The sequence below is a fragment of the Podarcis tiliguerta genome (genome assembly GCF_965153285.1).
Source record: "Podarcis tiliguerta genome assembly, chromosome: 10".
Lineage (NCBI taxonomy): Eukaryota > Metazoa > Chordata > Lepidosauria > Squamata > Lacertidae > Podarcis > Podarcis tiliguerta.
The window spans coordinates 45,952,872-45,969,174 of NC_139543.1; the positions used below are offsets into that span (position 1 = coordinate 45,952,872).

Below are 16,303 nucleotides of genomic sequence, written 5' to 3' on the forward strand. Positions count from 1 at the left end.
TTCGCAAGACGAAAAAACTCGCTCTACGAAAAACTCGCAGAACGAATTAATTTCATCTTGCAAGGCACCACTGTATATAGCCATCATAACTAATAGCTGTGAATAAGTTTCTCCTCCATGAATTTGTACAATCGCCTTTTAAAGCTACCCAACTAGGCAGCCTTTTGACACTACGGAAATTGGTCTGAAGCCAACCTTTTTCATTTTATTACCCATTCCTGCCTTTAGCATTAGTTCAGGTCAGGGAAGGAGAAAATATCAGCAGAGCAAGACATATACAAAGGCAAATATGCATCATTGATGCACAAGATAACAGTACCAGCCCTGTCTCTCCATGAGGAAATTTATTGCAGCAGATGCATTGTACCAACAAAAAGCTTCCTTCAGACTAGGGTCAGTATCACCTTTATTACTCTCCTCCAGGCACATTGCGGTCCTCCTTAAGCGGAGGTAGAATGCACAGGTTCTAGAGTCTGGCAACAGAGCACCAAAAGTGATGTGAGCAACGCCTCTTTTCAAAGCCACTACCATCTCTCTGAAAAGCAGTGCGGTCCACCTTTTCAGGTTTCAGGTTTCGAAAGGCATCCTACAGCTCACGATCTTCAGCCATTCAAGGCAAGGCTCCATGCTTACGGCCGACTTCCACAAAGGCCTCCACACACCGATCAATATCCTCATCACTGTGAACAGCCGAGATCTGCACCCGGATGCGAGCTTTTCCCTTGGGCACCACGGGGTAGCTGAATCCAATGACGTAGATGCCTGACAGGTGAGAAAGAGGGGGGGAGAGAGAGATGAGTGTAGCAGAGGCAGCAGATCAACTGCATAAGCAAGACCTTGTTTTGTTTCTTTAATAAATGAGTAAAATAAATAATAAACCAAGAGATTAATAAATAAAACTCTTTCACAAGGCAGCACACAAAAATGCATAAGCAAATATATCACAAGAATATAAGATCACACAATTTAAGAAAACAATGCATTAAAATATCAGCATCCATCCATGTAACTCATATGGGGGCATGCCACGTTTGACAAACTTCCACAATTTCATGAACTTCGCTGCCAGGCTGACCTAGAGAATCTACAGCATTTGATGTGAATTGTTAAGCATCACTCGGGATAAAACCCAACACTGTTTGTATCAATGGATTGGTTAAATTCCATCTCCATTGTGCACATATTTCTGTACAACAGCACATGCAAGCTTCTTGCTAGGCAACTTGCAGGAAGCAGGTGACGGATCCCCACTCCCTGAATCTCTTATTTATGTTCTTAGTGTTTTGCTGAGAATAGCAAAGCTCCACATGCTCAGAAACTGCACCAGGGTCCCCAACCCTTATCAGTATTATTATTATTATTATTAGGAAGTTTTTAATATTTGATGTTTTACTGTGTTGAATGCACCCAGAGTCAGAGAAAATAAAGATATCCACATGATGGCAGAGGGGAAGTTAAGAAGTAAGAGGACTTGGTTTGGCTGCCTTCACTACCCTCTCACACTGCAGACTATCACCCAAGCTGTCATACAGCCCAGGAGGACCAAAAAGGCAGTTGGCAAGGTGACAATGCTATACTGCTCTGAACTAGCCAACCGCTTCTTGGGTTACAGACTGTTGTTTAGTACTGCCCAAGATTTCTTCCAGTGTGGCAGATCACACACCTCTTGGATCAGGTTGTACAGCAAAGTGTTGTCTTAGGCCAGCTCTGGATTGCGACCAAGAGTACAATAAGGGGTGTGTGTTTACCAGCGTCAAACTTCCAGGATGGTTTTCTGGAGACAATGCTGCCCTCTACAGAGCAACCAGGGGAATTCCTGTTGGAAGATGCAGGAGTGGCCCTGTGACAGGTCAGATGGACTTGTGCTGTTGTTAAGGTGTGATTAAAACCAGAGCAGAAAGGCAGCTCTGGAAGGACTGAGCAAATCTAGGTTGAAGAGGAGGAAAGTAGCACTGAATCAAGGAGCAGGAATCTGCAGGAGTGGTGAGCGCTGGTTGGTCACTGTGAGAACAGGATGCCAGCAGGCTGCCCTTATCCATAATATTTTTGGATGTGTAGCAAACATCGTTTTAGGAACTTAAGTGAGAGAAAAGCAGAAATGCCTCTTAAGACTGGCCAACTGGAGTTTTTTTTAAAAATTGCAATTACTTGTATTAAAAATGATAGCATTTTTATATGCTTATTTTCAGATGGCAGATTAAACTTTTTTTAAAAAAAAATGGATCAAACAGATTTGATTCAATGCTGCAGCTTTATGCAGTCCCTGATGCCCGTCTTCTACTTAACAGCTGCACATCAAGCAAAAAGTTTGACTAATGATTTGCCGATCATCACAGCTTCTGCCCAGGGTGGAGGCACAAGTGGGTGTACTGAATTTCTGCCTGTTCTGTAGTAACCCCTCAGAACAGGAAGAAAGAGGGAAACTGAGCAAGAAGCGACAGGGGTTGGCAGCATGAGGTCTAGTCTCTACATGTGGCCCATTCTCAAAATGAGACTCTGAAATGAAAGGAGCAGGAGCAGGAGCAACAACACATAATGGCAGGCAGATTATGGTTCATGACCACTGGCATACGGGATCGGGGATAATTCCACTGCCAAATCATTAAGAAAAATGCAGGAACACTTAAGAGTCAAGGCAGGGAGGAGAAAAACAAAGGAGGTTTAAATAAGAGCCCCATGCTGTGTCTATGGTAAAGCAACTGGTACACAGCATGGAGGTTAGGGATCTGAAGACAGAATTGCCATGCCTTAACCAGGAATAGGGTCTGTATTATTAAATGCCAATTTACAAGAAGTGCTGAGAATGCTTGTTAGTATAGCATAATGCACAATATAAAGCAAAACAAAAAACAACTCAGCCAATTTTATTAGCTTTGAAATGCAAAACACAATTCATGCTCAATGTCTTAAAGCAAGAATTAATTAATTTTTTCCTCAGAGGCTGCCTGGCAGTTCCCTGAGTTCCCTGCTGTGCAGAGTTAGCTTCACATGAAATGGGGATACAAAGAGAGCCGCACCGATTGTGACAGCTTCCAAAGCAAAGACGCGTCTCTGGGTTTCCCCTCCCAACTCAAAAGTTCTTAAAACCATCCTAGGGCTTTTCAGGCAGTGACACCCGAAGATATCATAAGTTACGCGAAGCTCCCCTGCCCCACATTGGTTACCTCTCTTCAGCATGTCATCAGCCATCAAGGACGCCAGCCGGGCATCGCCCAACATCACAGGGCAAATAGGGTGGTCATTCCCTGAAATGGTGAATCCAGCTGCCGCCATCTTGCTTCGGAAACTGCAAAGAAGAGGAACGCCTTCAGCGTGGGACCTGCTTTGCCTGTCCCCTCTACGGAGCACTCCCTCCCACTCCCATTTATGTCTGTGTACTATTTTACTTCCATTCTGACACAGAAACACCCTCTAATAAAGCACTGGTGTGTGGAGTGCCAACAGCTATAAGTCAAAATGTGACCAGTGACAAATGAAAGAGAGTATGTTTGGAGGAACCAAAAGATGTACAAAAGTACAAATAGTACTTTCGGGGGGAACGGGACTAGCTGAGCAAATTCCCCCCAAAACAGCCCAATGAGGGTTCAGCATGTTCAGTGGCCAAAGAAGGTGGAAAACCAGGAAAGAAAATGGAGTATCCTAAGGAGGGGCGCACACTATGGGTTGTAAACCATCTTGAGGACAATTTGAACAAAAGGTGGTCTAGGTAAATGACAGGCTCCCTTACCGTGTGGTCTTGGCAGCCATGGACTGTGCAATGGCATTGCTCTCCATGAGGATATCCAGAGCCTTGGAGGCACAGCCCACCACGGCAGGAGGCAAACTATTGGAAAAGAGGTAAGGGCGCGAACGTTGGCGCAGAAGGTCAACGAGCGCTTTGGGGCCAGTTGTGTAGCCACCTGCAAAGAGAAGAAAGACAAAGTTAGTTCAAGGCCCCAATGGGCCACCATGGATGACATAGATGACTGTGCTCTTCAAGGGGGCGAGGGAGACACTCATTTGTTGTGCTCATCTGCTCTACCCAATGGAGGTGTGGGTAACTTTTGACCCTCCAGATGTTGCTGGAGTACAACTCCCATCATCCCTGCTGCAGCCATGCTTGCTGGGGGTGATGGGAGCTGTCGTTCAGCAATGACGGGAAGGCCAATAGGTCCTCACACCAGCTCTAGAGCAATCCCTTCTAGATCGTAAAATGGATTTTGTCAATGGCAGGTGCTCAGAACTGAACCACTCTTCCTTTAAGGCTGGGGCAGGGAGAGGGATGAAAGTGGGCAGAGCCAAGGATCCACTTTTACCTTTACACAGCAGGCTGCATTGCAACCACACACACACACACACACAAACACACACCTCTCTTTTCTCCATCCAAGCAAGTGAAATACATTATCACAGTTCAAGGGTACATTCCAGCCAGGCAAAAGTATTTGAGCACAGAGCAGAGACAGTGAGGGCTGTGGTCTACGGAGAAGGGGGTTAGCCAGACGAGGGGCATTGCCTCCAAAGAGTTCCAAGGGCCAGGCAGAGAAGCCTAGAGGGCCACATTCTGCCCCAATGCCTGAGATTCCCAATCTGCGCTTTAAGGTATCAGGTGCTGCCACAGCTAAGGCAGAATTGGGGGGTAGGGACTTTGCTGCTCTCCAATTCCTACTTGAAACGGCTTCCTCCAACTCAGTGGTTTCTCTTGACTCTATTCCCTTTCCCTGCCCCCATATTCAAGGATGTTCCTTGTGTCTAGCCCCGCTAGCTTTGGCCCAAAGATGACATAACCAACCTGCCTCTCAAATCATCTCTGTGAAAGAGAGAGAGGTGAGAGGAAGAATAATGAACAGGGAGACCTCTGGAAAATGGATGGTGATGAAGATGATGTCAGCTGTTCTGAGTTTAGAAAGACAAGCAGGGCAGAAGTTATTAATATGAAAAAAAATTTAAATGTATTTTTCTCCCCTACACTTCTAATTAGGGTACTGCTAGTTAACAACTGCACCTGCTGCTCCCCCAAGCGCCTTCCCAAGTGTGGAGTTGATTATAGTGACTTGGTCCATCACTCCCAAGAGTTCGTCAGTGCCCCTGCAAGGAGAAAATAACTGTTATTAGCTTAGGCTTCAGAATTCTCCCATTCGTCTGTTCCAGAGCTGAGCTGGGGAAGCTTTCTCCTCCAGGCGCTGCTGGACTACAACTCCCATCATCCCCAGCAACTGGAAATGCTGTGACGGCCTGCACGTGGTCTGGGAAACAGCTATGAATATAAATGTAGGCCAGTCACCAACTCTCAGCCTAACCTACCTAAACAGTAAGGCAGGTTGGTGAGACAGTGCCCCATTCACTCTAATGGAACAGACTCCACAGCTGGTTTGTTTCCCTTCTAACAAGCCCAAATTGCTAGCCAGGATTGAACCATGGTTTGTTGTTTGCTTACAGACTGTGGTTCATTACAGAACAAACCATGATCTTGGGTTCAAACTGAAGACAAAGCCATCTCCTTCCCGATTGTTTGCCCTCTTTCCATTAATATTATTATTTATCCAATTTGTATACATCCCTCGGTGTTGTTTTTTAGTCGTTTAGTCGTGTCCGACTCTTCGTGACCCCATAAACCAGAGCACGCCAGGCACTCCTGTCTTCAACTGCCTCCCGTACTTTGGTCAAACTCATGCTGGTAGCTTCGAGAACACTATCCAACCATCTCATCCTCTGTCGTCCCCTTCTCCCTGTGCCCTCCATTCTTTGGCGATCAGCCTTCTTTATGGTCCAGCTCTCACTTCCATACATCACTACTGGGAAAACCAGAGCCTGAACTATACAGACCTTTGATGGCAAGGTGATGTCTCTGCTTTTTAAGATGCTGTCTAGGTTTGTCATTGCTTTTCTCCCAAGAAGCAGGCGTCTTTTAATTTTGTGGCTGCTGTCACCATCTGCAGTGATCATGGAGCCCAAGAAAGTAAAATCTCTCACTGGCTCCATTTCTTCCCCTTCTATTTGCCAGGAGGTGATGAGCCCAGTGGCCATGATACATACAGCCCTTACATCCCAAGATTACAAGGAGGTCCACAACATAGGCCAGTTAATGGGGGTTCAATAAAAGCCATAAAAAAGCAGAGTGTGGTTTATTAAGCTTCCTATTTTACTGCTATGAGCTAACTTAGCCAGGGCATAAAAAATATCACTCTTCTTCAACCACCCCATTGGTCTTTTTATGATGACTGAACTGCTGTTCTCACCCCAGAGTCTGCTTTATATTCTGCTATTTTAAGTCATTATTATCATTGTCACTATCATCTTATAATGCAACGCTGGGTTTTATATAGTGTGTTTGATACTGTATTTTCACTTGTGTGCCACTTTGGGGGCTAAAAAGCAGCACAAAATTAATCCTGACTCATTATTCTCAGGGCTGCTACCCCTGCTCACATCGTTTGCCAACCTCCCTCCCCACTCCCTATGCCTGACCAATCCCCCCTCCCTTTACACTTGGCCAGCCTTGCCAAACCCACCCTTGCAGGTCACTCAAGCTCCAGCACAGGTAAGCTACAGACCAAGAGGCAGGACAGGCTGGGCCAACTCTCCAGCAACCATCTGGCTCTGTGATCATTTCCCTGCTCCTCAGTCTCTGACCCTGGTGAGGCCAAAATAGCAGCATCAGTATGGTGTCCTGATGTTCCTCTGTGGTTTGCCATGACCACCTGTTCATTCACCTGCCTGCCTGGGCTGCCCACATGCTATTTGCTGCTTTGATGCAGCTCACATGGCTGCAGCAAACTGCACCTTGACAACATCCTTACAATTTTATTATATAGTTAGAAATCACTGGCGATAATTTTTGATTGCTAAAAACGACAGCAACAAAGAATGCGACGAAAGAAAACACTTTGATATTTTTTTTTACCGTCCATTGGGCCCAAGAAATCCAGTGGCGTGACATTCATCAACAAAAACAATGGCTTTGTATTTCTGGGACAGCCTACAGATTTCCTGCAAGGGAGCAATGTCACCATCCATGGAGAAAGCACCATCCGTAGCCACCATCCTCAAACGATATTTCTGCGTAGGAGAGCAAGCAGGGATGTGGTCAATGGAGACCAAGTAAGCAAGAACCTAAGAAAAATTGCTCATGGGGAGGTGGACACTTGGGAAAGCAGGAATCTGACTTTGCTTTGGAGCCACAGCACCAACTTACTTGGGCATCCTGCAACTTGGCTTCCAGGTCCTGCATGTCCATGTGCTTGTAGCGATATTTGTTGGCTTTACACAGCCGGATCCCATCAATGATAGAGGCATGATTCAGTTCGTCTGAAAGTATTGCATCTTCAGGGGTCAGCAGAGCCTGTAGGTACCGGAAGGCAGAGAGACTAGTTACAGCAAGCACCTGCTTACTATACATCACTTAACAACGGATGTTTCATACTTCCCTAAAATACAGTGGTGCCCCGCAAGACGAATGCCTTGCAAGACGGAAAACCCACTAGACGAAAGGGTTTTCCGTTTTGGAGGTGCTTCGCAAAACGAATTTGCTATGGGCTTGCTTCGCAAGAGGAAAATGTCTTGCGATTCCTGGGGTTTTTTCCCCCCTCCCAGCCTTTTTCCCAAGCCCCTAAGCCGCTTAACAGCTGTTCGCTAAGCCGCTGAACAGCTGATCTAAGCCGCTAATAGCCTTTTAGCAGCTAATCCGCTAATCCCTTAAGCCTTTAATAGCCGCTAATAGCCTTTTAGCAGCTAAACCGCTAATCCCTTAAGCCTTTAATAGCCGCTAATCCGCTAATAGCGCTAATCCGCTAATGGGCTTGCTTCGCAAGACGAAAAAAACCGCAAGACGAAGAGACTCGCGGAACGGATTCTTTTCGTCTTGCGAGGCACCACTGTAATAGGCTACTCCACAGACTATTAAAAAATGCCCACAAGAGTCCTGTGACATTTTTCTTTCCCAATACAAGGGATATCTAACAAGGCAGTGTTGTGTAATGGTTAGACCTGAGAGACCAGGGTTTGAATCCCCACTCGTGCATGAAGCTCACTGGGTGATCTTGGGCCAGTCACCATCTCTTAGCCTAGCCTACCTCACAGGGGTGATGTGAGGATGAAATGGGGTGGACAAGAACCATGTACACTACCTTGAGCCCCTTCGAAGAAAAAGGTGGTATATAAACTAAGCAATAAAATAACTATGTTGTGATGCTTGTGTTATCCATTATGGCCATTGTGAATGGTCTGTGTGATTTTTGGATACATAGAAGTTTAACACAGGGGTTGCTAACCTGTGGTCCAGATGTTACTGCATCCAGTGTGGCTAATAGTCAGGGAAATTGGGATCTGTAGCCCAGTAGCATCTGAAGAGCCATAACTTCCCCAAGTCCACTTTAACAAAACTGTCATGGACTATGTGTATTTTTTGCACGTTCTTTCCTTTTGTCCTCACTGTCACACTCACTCACACACACACACACACACCTCCCAGTATGTGGCTGTGCATGTCTACCAGCTGAAAATAACCATGCATATTATGAAGTAAATCTTAGTCCACAAAAACTTATGCCATAATAAAGTTGCTTAGTTTCTAAGTGCTGTGAGATTCTTAGTTCCCTGTTGGTGCAACATATTAACATGGCTACCCCTCCGGAAATCTGTCACAAAGAGAGTTACTTTGGGATTTTGATGCTTTCCACTGACCACCCCCCAAATACCAACACTCAACTTCCTAAACAGAAAGTGCTATGAACCTCAAAGATCCCAGCATTGGCATCAAAGCAGCTGGCATAGAGAATGGTGTCTTCTCTCTGATGGAAACGGGCAATCTTCTCCTCCAGATCCTTGTGTATATCCTAATGAGAAAGCACAAAAGGTTCCAATGGTTATCCTGTTAAGATGCTTTGAGACATTTTCTTTTCCTCATAAAGCAGCTAAAAAATTTAATACATTATATATTATTGTCATCAGTAGTGCTATAGCCAGACATGCTAGATCACTTATTTATAAACACTGAAAGTTAAATTGGGATACTCTTTTGTTCCAGGGTTCTAGCCCTGCTAAGATTTGTACAGAGGTACCTTGGTTGTTGAACGGCTTGGCTCCTGAACAAATCAGCTCCTGAACGCCACAAACCTGGAATTGTGTGTTCAGGTTTGTGAATGTTTTTTCGAAGCTGAACGTCCGACTTCCGTGGTTTCCAATTGAGTGTAGGAAGCTCCTGCAGGCAATTGGAAGCCGTGCCTTGGTTTTCAAATGGTTCTGGGAGTCGAATGGACTCCCGGAATGGATTAAGTTCGACAACCAAGGTACCACTGTACTCCAGTCCTACTTAGCCAGTCTGCTTGCCCCCAGGGCCCAGCACTGAAACATCTACATGACCATACCTTTTATTCTGTAGGATCTACCTTGACTGAAACAGGCATATGGGAAAGGCTATTACTTCCCACATCTAAAACAGGCCCAGCTTTCTTGCCAGAAACATCTTGATGACTGTGGAAATACCACCATAAGGAGAGTCGTGCTGGATCAGGACAAAAGCACATTTATTCCAGCATCCTGTTCTCACAATGGTCAAACAGATGCCTATGAGGAGACAGCAAGAAGGACCTGAACACAACAGCACTCTCTCTACTTGCACTTCCCAGCAAATGGGACGCAGAGACATACCGCTTCCAGCTATGAAATTTAACATATAAATTCATTTCCCTGAATTTGTATATTGGCAAATTAATATACAGTGGTATCTTGGGTTACGTACGCTTCAGGTTACATACGCTTCAGGTTACAGACTCCGCTAACCCAGAAATAATACCTCGGGTTAAGAACTTTGCTTCAGGATGAGAACAGAAATCGTGCTCCGGCGGCACAGCGGCAGCAGGAGGCCCCATTAGCTAAAGTGGTGCTTCAGATTAAGAACAGTTTCAGGTTAAGAACAGACCTCCAGAATGAATTAAGTACGGAACCAGAGGTAACACTGCACCGATAAATTTGGGAGCTCTGTGTGTGTGTGGTGGTGGAAAGGCCTGTACAGTGATCCTTCCTATTATTATTTTTTCTTGGGTTGGGGGTGATGGAAGGTGTATGTGTTTGCACTCAATTCAAAGGCTAATTCCTTCATCAATGAAGGTGCACTGAAGCCTTAGAAAGATGTCTTTTGTTGTTCAGGGCCACTTCTGACACACATGAGAACATTCCCCTGAGAGGAGCTACATCATCATTCTATCGGGATAGCTCAAGTGAGTTTTAGGTGGGGCTGTGCAGCTGCCCAGGGGCAGAAATTGTTAACTTGTGCATAACGCAGCATCGTGGGAATCCTTTTCCTTCAAGTGATGTTTCTAGCCTGTACATGTTGAGAGTGTGTGGGTAACATCTGATAATATCAAATAGTCAGCTATGGGGTGGAGACAGGATGCCCTGTGTGGTTTCTTCTTACTGCTTCTTCCCACAACCATAAGAAGTGTAAAATTATGCATAGCATGCAAATACATGTAAATATGCTTATTCTGTATCATTACTGCTACACTTTCATTGTTTTCTTCATGCAGAACTTTGAATTTCCTTCTCCCCTCCCCCCCCCCCACAAAAATGCAAAGTCCTTGGATTACAGCTGCTTGTGAATTAATAAAAAAGCATCAATGCAGCCAGAGCTTTTCCTTAGTTGCTAAAACAATAGCAGTTTTAATCAAGAAGCTTGCCCTCAAAGCAATTACTTGAAGCAGGCCAGTGGCATTTTCAGACGCTTGCACTGCAAATATGGTTAGGTCTTTGCAACACTCCTGCTCATTCCTACTTGTGTTCCACAGATGAAGCGGACGGAACTGAGGCCAGCTCCATACTTCTCCAGGGCCTCCAGTCCAGAACGGATCACCTTGGGATGGCTGGACAATCCTAGGTAATTGTTGGCACAAAAATTCAGGATATCTGCAACAACGAGAAGAAGACTGAAACAAACGAGCGATGTACACACACTCCTACCTTATTCATCTTCTTAAGTATATTTCTCACTTTGATTCTAGGAACATAGGAAGCCACCTTGGACCAAGTCAGGCTATTTAGCTCTCTACTGTCTTCAGTGATGCTCTTTAGGATCTCCAGCAGATGTTTTTTCTACCACCCACCATCTGATCCCTTTAACTGGAGATGGTGGGGGCTGAAACTGGAGCCTTCTACATGCAAACCATGAGTTCCCCCATCAAGCTGACCTCCCCCCCACCTGGCGATACCCAGATATTTTGCACTGCAACTTCCACCATTCACTATTCCTTCTTGGGCAGATGGGAGTTGTAGTCCAAAATATACAGAAGGCACCTGGTTGGAGAAAACTGCACCCAGTTATAGTCTCTTCCCTATAGCTGGAGCTAGAGGTCAGGTGGTGTTCATAGCATAATGCTTCTGTAGAGGGAAATGAGAAAAGAAGTCACTGCTGTTGCAATACTCATATGCCATGTCCACGCTACCTTACCCAGCTTAAGGGAATTTGGGGTGGGGAGGGCTGGCTGGCTGGCTGGCTGGCTAGGGAGAGGGGTTTTATTACAAATCAAGCAGCAAATTTTATTAAACGAAACAGTTTACTGGTAGCCTTGGACATGTTTGTAAAACAGAGGATATTAAATGCCTACTTTGTGACGAAGCATTATGCACAATTGAAATGCTAGGAATTTAAAGTTAAAATCCCAAATCAAACTTTCTAGCCCATTTTTGATGCTGAGAATTTGTGCTTATGTAATGCACTGTATTTTTAGCCACTTGAAATGTACAGAACTGGCTGCTTGAAATCTTTGGAGGAGGAGAATTTGATTCATGAGAAATTACAGTTCAAAGCAAAGCTCCACAAAGTTCCCCCCACCCCAGTTTGTGTGTGCAGCAGCTACATAGTTCAAGCACAGGTCAAGTATCTGTGGCCTCCAGATGTTGTTGGTCAGTCATCAGCTCCAGCCACCATGACTAATCTTCCTTATTAAGGGTGGTGCAAACTGTGTCAAACCACATTGGGAGGGCCACAGATTCCTCATCCCTGATGAATTAAATGGAAAGGATACAGCTTTTTCTCAAAAATGACAGCTCAACTCAAAAGACATTAGGCAATAAGTCAAAATTCTGGAGTTTACACAAAAAGATCTGGCAATTGGTAAGAAAAGCAGAACTAAAACACACACACACACACACACACACACACACACTCCATTTGTTTAACAACGCTGCTTGGAACCAGACCAACTAATCAAGCCTCCATGAGCTAAAGAGCTAAAACAAACACACCAAGAGTACTGAGCACAGGATCAGAACTATGGAAACAGTCCAGTTAAGGAAGGTTCCATCTAACATATGCTAAGTTTCTACTGGCTATATCAATTACAACAATCTATATTCTCACAATTGTGGCTCATTTTGTAAGAATAAATAATACTTAGTAATTATATGATAGGCTATTACAGACATGATTAGTTTTCATATCAAGTCAGTTTTAAGGAGCAGGTGTTGGCTAATAGCCTGCTCACAAACAAAAAGGAGGAAGGAAAAACGGACACAGGGCCTGAATGCTGTGGATTAAGCTTGTTTCTGTTTTGCTAGTCATCTGCCTTGTGAAACTGATGGATCAGCTGGATCCAACCTTTTAAACAATACACTCATCCCCTACAACTACCTCTTTTGTTTCTGCACTACACCTTCCTGTGCCCCAATCAACGTTTTCACACTCTTCGGGCACTGTAAAAGCCCTCCCTTCTATCATATGAGTTACCATTCTCTAACTTCAGCCACGGTTAGACTAATAACACTGAACTGAAGTTTTTTTCCCCAAACGTAAAGCGATTTTGCAAATATACTTTTAGTTCTGCATAGCTCTGTGGAACTCCAGCACTCACTAGATAAATTACATTGCTGAGGGTAATAGGAGCCATGATGCTTTCTCCTTATAGCCAGCACCTAAGTTCAACAAGTTTAACAGGCCAAGGAACCCTGATGGAAGGGGGAAGAAAGGCGGCCATGTTCTCTTGGAGCTGTCAAAAGGAATCCTATTTGCCTAAGGCAAAAACTTTCCTCCGTAGCCAGGCCTTTAACTACCTGTAGCCTTTTAGAAGTGAGTGCAATGTTTTAATCTCTTTCCTCTTGGTTTTAATGTATCTATGTAGGCAGTGCTTTTTTCTGGGGGACGCATACCCCTAAACATTTTGCGAATTTAAGTTTGGCCTCATTGAGGGGCAGCATTTCAATATGAATAGGAAAATGAGAATACCCCTAAACATTTTTTAAGGAAAAAAAGCACTGTATGTAGGATTTATTGTCTGTCTGTCTGTCTGTCTGTCTGTCTGTTTTGGTTGTTAAGTCACTTTAGGTTGCCCTGGGCACGATAAAGCAACTGGCAAAATTCAATTAATTAATTTAATATAATAGTAAGGCAACTCCAGCCGAAGCTCTCTTTCTGCTATCCAAGTCCCCGCCCCGGGATTTTGCCTCTTAGTTAAGCAGCAGCAGGGTGCCTTACCGCCTGGCCCCCCCCCCACCTACCTCCGCGGCTGCCTTCCACCTGGATGCGCGGTCCTTGCCTCGAGGTGATCACCCTCTCGCCCTTCCAGGTGCCCGCGCCGCGGATGCCCTCGAGCTCCCCCTCCAGCACCTGCTGCAGCTGCGCCAGGGCAGACTGGGCCCGGGAGGGGCTGCCCAGGCCCGGAGAAAGCGGGGTCCTCAAGAGGCGCCTGCACCACCACATAGCCGAGCTCCGCGTGCAAAGCGAAAGAGAGGAGGAGGAAGAGGCGAGAGGCAGGTCGCTGGAGGCGTAGGCCGAGCCAGCCAATCAGGCCTCGGCGGAAGCACGACCAATGGGCGGCGGAGCTCATTTAAAGGGGCAGAGAAGAAGAAGCGGGATGCGGGCAGAGGTGCTAATTGCAGGATGCTCTCAGCTTTCACTGCTTTTTGGGGTAAGTTTCCATTGTTTTTAACGCAAGCTTCCAGTGCACGATATGGAGCGGGACCTTCCGGTGGTGTATTCGGGCTAACCCTTTTCTCCAGCCGTATTTATCAGCCTCACACCTTGCTTCAATTTATACTTGGGGGGGTGGGGGTTGTCATTCGATGCCATGGGACATTTCCCCCGTATGCGAACTGCAGGCATGGATCCGGGTCGGGACCGTTTGTGTGCAGACGACAACTGCTTATTACCACCTCCCGCCTCACACACCCTTCTCTCTTTTTTTAAGCCGGATCTAAAATTTTAAAATAAATTAATAGTTGTTTTAATGTATTTTTAATCTTTGTTGGAAGCCGCCCAGAGCGGCCGAGGAAACCCAGCCAGATGGGCGGGTTACAAATAATAAATTATTACTATTATTATTGTTCGGTCTTAAGTTCCGTACCAGCGGCAAAGCAGGTGCTTTGGAAGGAAAAAGGTTCCAGGTTCACTCCGTTCTCTCGTATGAAGCCCAGGAGAGCCGCTGCTGCCGGTCAGTGTCCGCAGTACTGAGCTTAGATGGGCCGCTGAACTGGCCTGACTTGGAATAAGGCAGCTTCCTACGCCCCGGTCAGCAGGACCTGCGGCACAAAAGGTGCTGCGCCGGTGCCTACAAGCGGCCTAGGGCTGGGTGAGGAACAATAAGAGCGTGGCTAAGATTAGAGGTTTCGATCGAAGAGGTTTCATGGAGCTAAGAAGGCTGCTTACATGCTGGCCAGGTGTGGCAAGATCCTCCTTTCGGTAGGGAGATATCTGTCTGATTTGTGAATGGCTTGGCTAGGAAACACCGGGAAAGTCCTGAAAGGGGCATATGTCTTTATGACCCTCTGCCACCTGCACCCTAGCTAAGGATGATGTGCTTTAGGTCTGTGAAAAAGAAAATAAGCCAGAGAGGGAGAGATCTGAGGCTCTGTTCTGGGGCAGTAAAGGTAAAGGGACCCCTGACTTTTAGGTCCAGTCGTGGCCGACTCTGGGGTTGCGGCACTCATCTCGCTTTATTGGCCGAGGGAGCCGGCGTACAGCTTCCAGGTCATGTGGCCAGCATGACTAAGCCGCTTCTGGTGAACCAGAGCAGCGCACGGAAACGCCGTTTACCTTCCCGCCGGAACGGTACCTATTTATATACTTGCACTTTGTCGTGCTTTCGAACTGCTAGGTGGGCAGGAGCTGGGACCAAACAACGGGAGCTCACCCCGTTGCAAGGATTCGAACTGCCGACCTTCTGATCGGCAAGTCCTAGGCGCTGTGGTTTTAGCTAATAATAATAATAATAATAAATAACTATTAATAATAAATTTATTACTTATACCCCGCCCATCTGGCTGGGCTTTCCCAGCCACTCTGGGCAGCTTCCAACAAAATATTAAAATACCGTAATACAATAGCTGTTTGTTGGAATGTTTAAGCTGTTCCTCCACATATTATCAACCTATATATTTGTATATAATATGTACACTTGTAGGTCAGAGTGCATTTGATTTATACTGTCCATTCATTAGGAATTAATTTTAATGAAACAATGCACTTCTAAAAGGGGAATTTCCTTTCATGGAAAGAGAGATTACTGGAAGCAGGGTTGCATTGCTGGCCCCACCTTCAGATATCCACAGTTAGGCTAGACTGTGTGCATATGTTCCTGTGTTCACATTCCTGTTCAGTGACAAAAATTTGCTTGGGAATATTGGTTACCATTATCTCTCAGCCTAACCTACCACAAGTGGTTGAGAAGGTGAAATGGGAAGGAAGAAACCATGAGCTTGGAGGATTGGATAGAAATAAATGAGAACTATAAGGAGGACAGGGAGGTGTGATGGACAAGTTTGACACTTTCAGATGTGGGCTCCATAGAAATGTGCCTAGTTCAGCACATAAAATAATAGTTGTGTGTGTGTGTGTGTGTGTGTGCATGGAACACACACATACACATGCATTAGTGCTTAAGAAAGTGCAGAACATAAGCATATAAGAAGAGCTCTGCAGGATGAGACCAAAGGCCCATTTATTTCAGCATCCTGTCCTTAGAGAGAGCAACTAGATACCCCAAGAGTGTTCCCAAGAAGGACCTGAGTGCAAGAGCACTTTCTTCACTTGTGATTCCTCGCAATTGGCAGGCAGAGTCATACTGCCTTTGACAGTAGAGGGAGAACATAGCCAACATGGGTAGTAGTCATTGATAGCCTTATCCTCCATGAATTTGTCTAATCCTCTTTTAAAGACATCCAAATTGGTGGTCATCACATCATCTTGTGGGAGCTTTCTCCATAATTTGACTATGTGCCTTTCTTCTGTCTGTTTTGTCCTGAATCTTTCAGAATTCAGCTTCAGTGGATGGACAGGTCCCTGCCACAAGCAGCTTACATTTTTAAAAAATATATACAGAGGAGGCACTTGGGTCAG

The 16,303-nt window shown here is 45.5% G+C and overlaps 1 protein-coding gene across 1 annotated transcript; it reads right to left on the reverse strand.

Annotated features, from left to right (window-relative positions):
• Positions 1–389: 389 nt before the first annotated feature.
• On the reverse strand, positions 390–13,706 carry GCAT (glycine C-acetyltransferase). The gene is made up of 9 exons (XM_083400195.1): positions 13,468–13,706; positions 10,751–10,881; positions 8,712–8,813; positions 7,175–7,321; positions 6,884–7,038; positions 4,985–5,067; positions 3,728–3,899; positions 3,165–3,286; positions 390–762 (listed from the first exon to the last, which is right to left on the reverse strand). The coding sequence occupies exons 1-9, from the start codon at positions 13,667–13,669 to the stop codon at positions 611–613; spliced, it is 1,266 nt and encodes a 421-aa protein (XP_083256321.1). The 5' UTR covers positions 13,670–13,706; the 3' UTR covers positions 390–610.
• Positions 13,707–16,303: the final 2,597 nt, after the last annotated feature.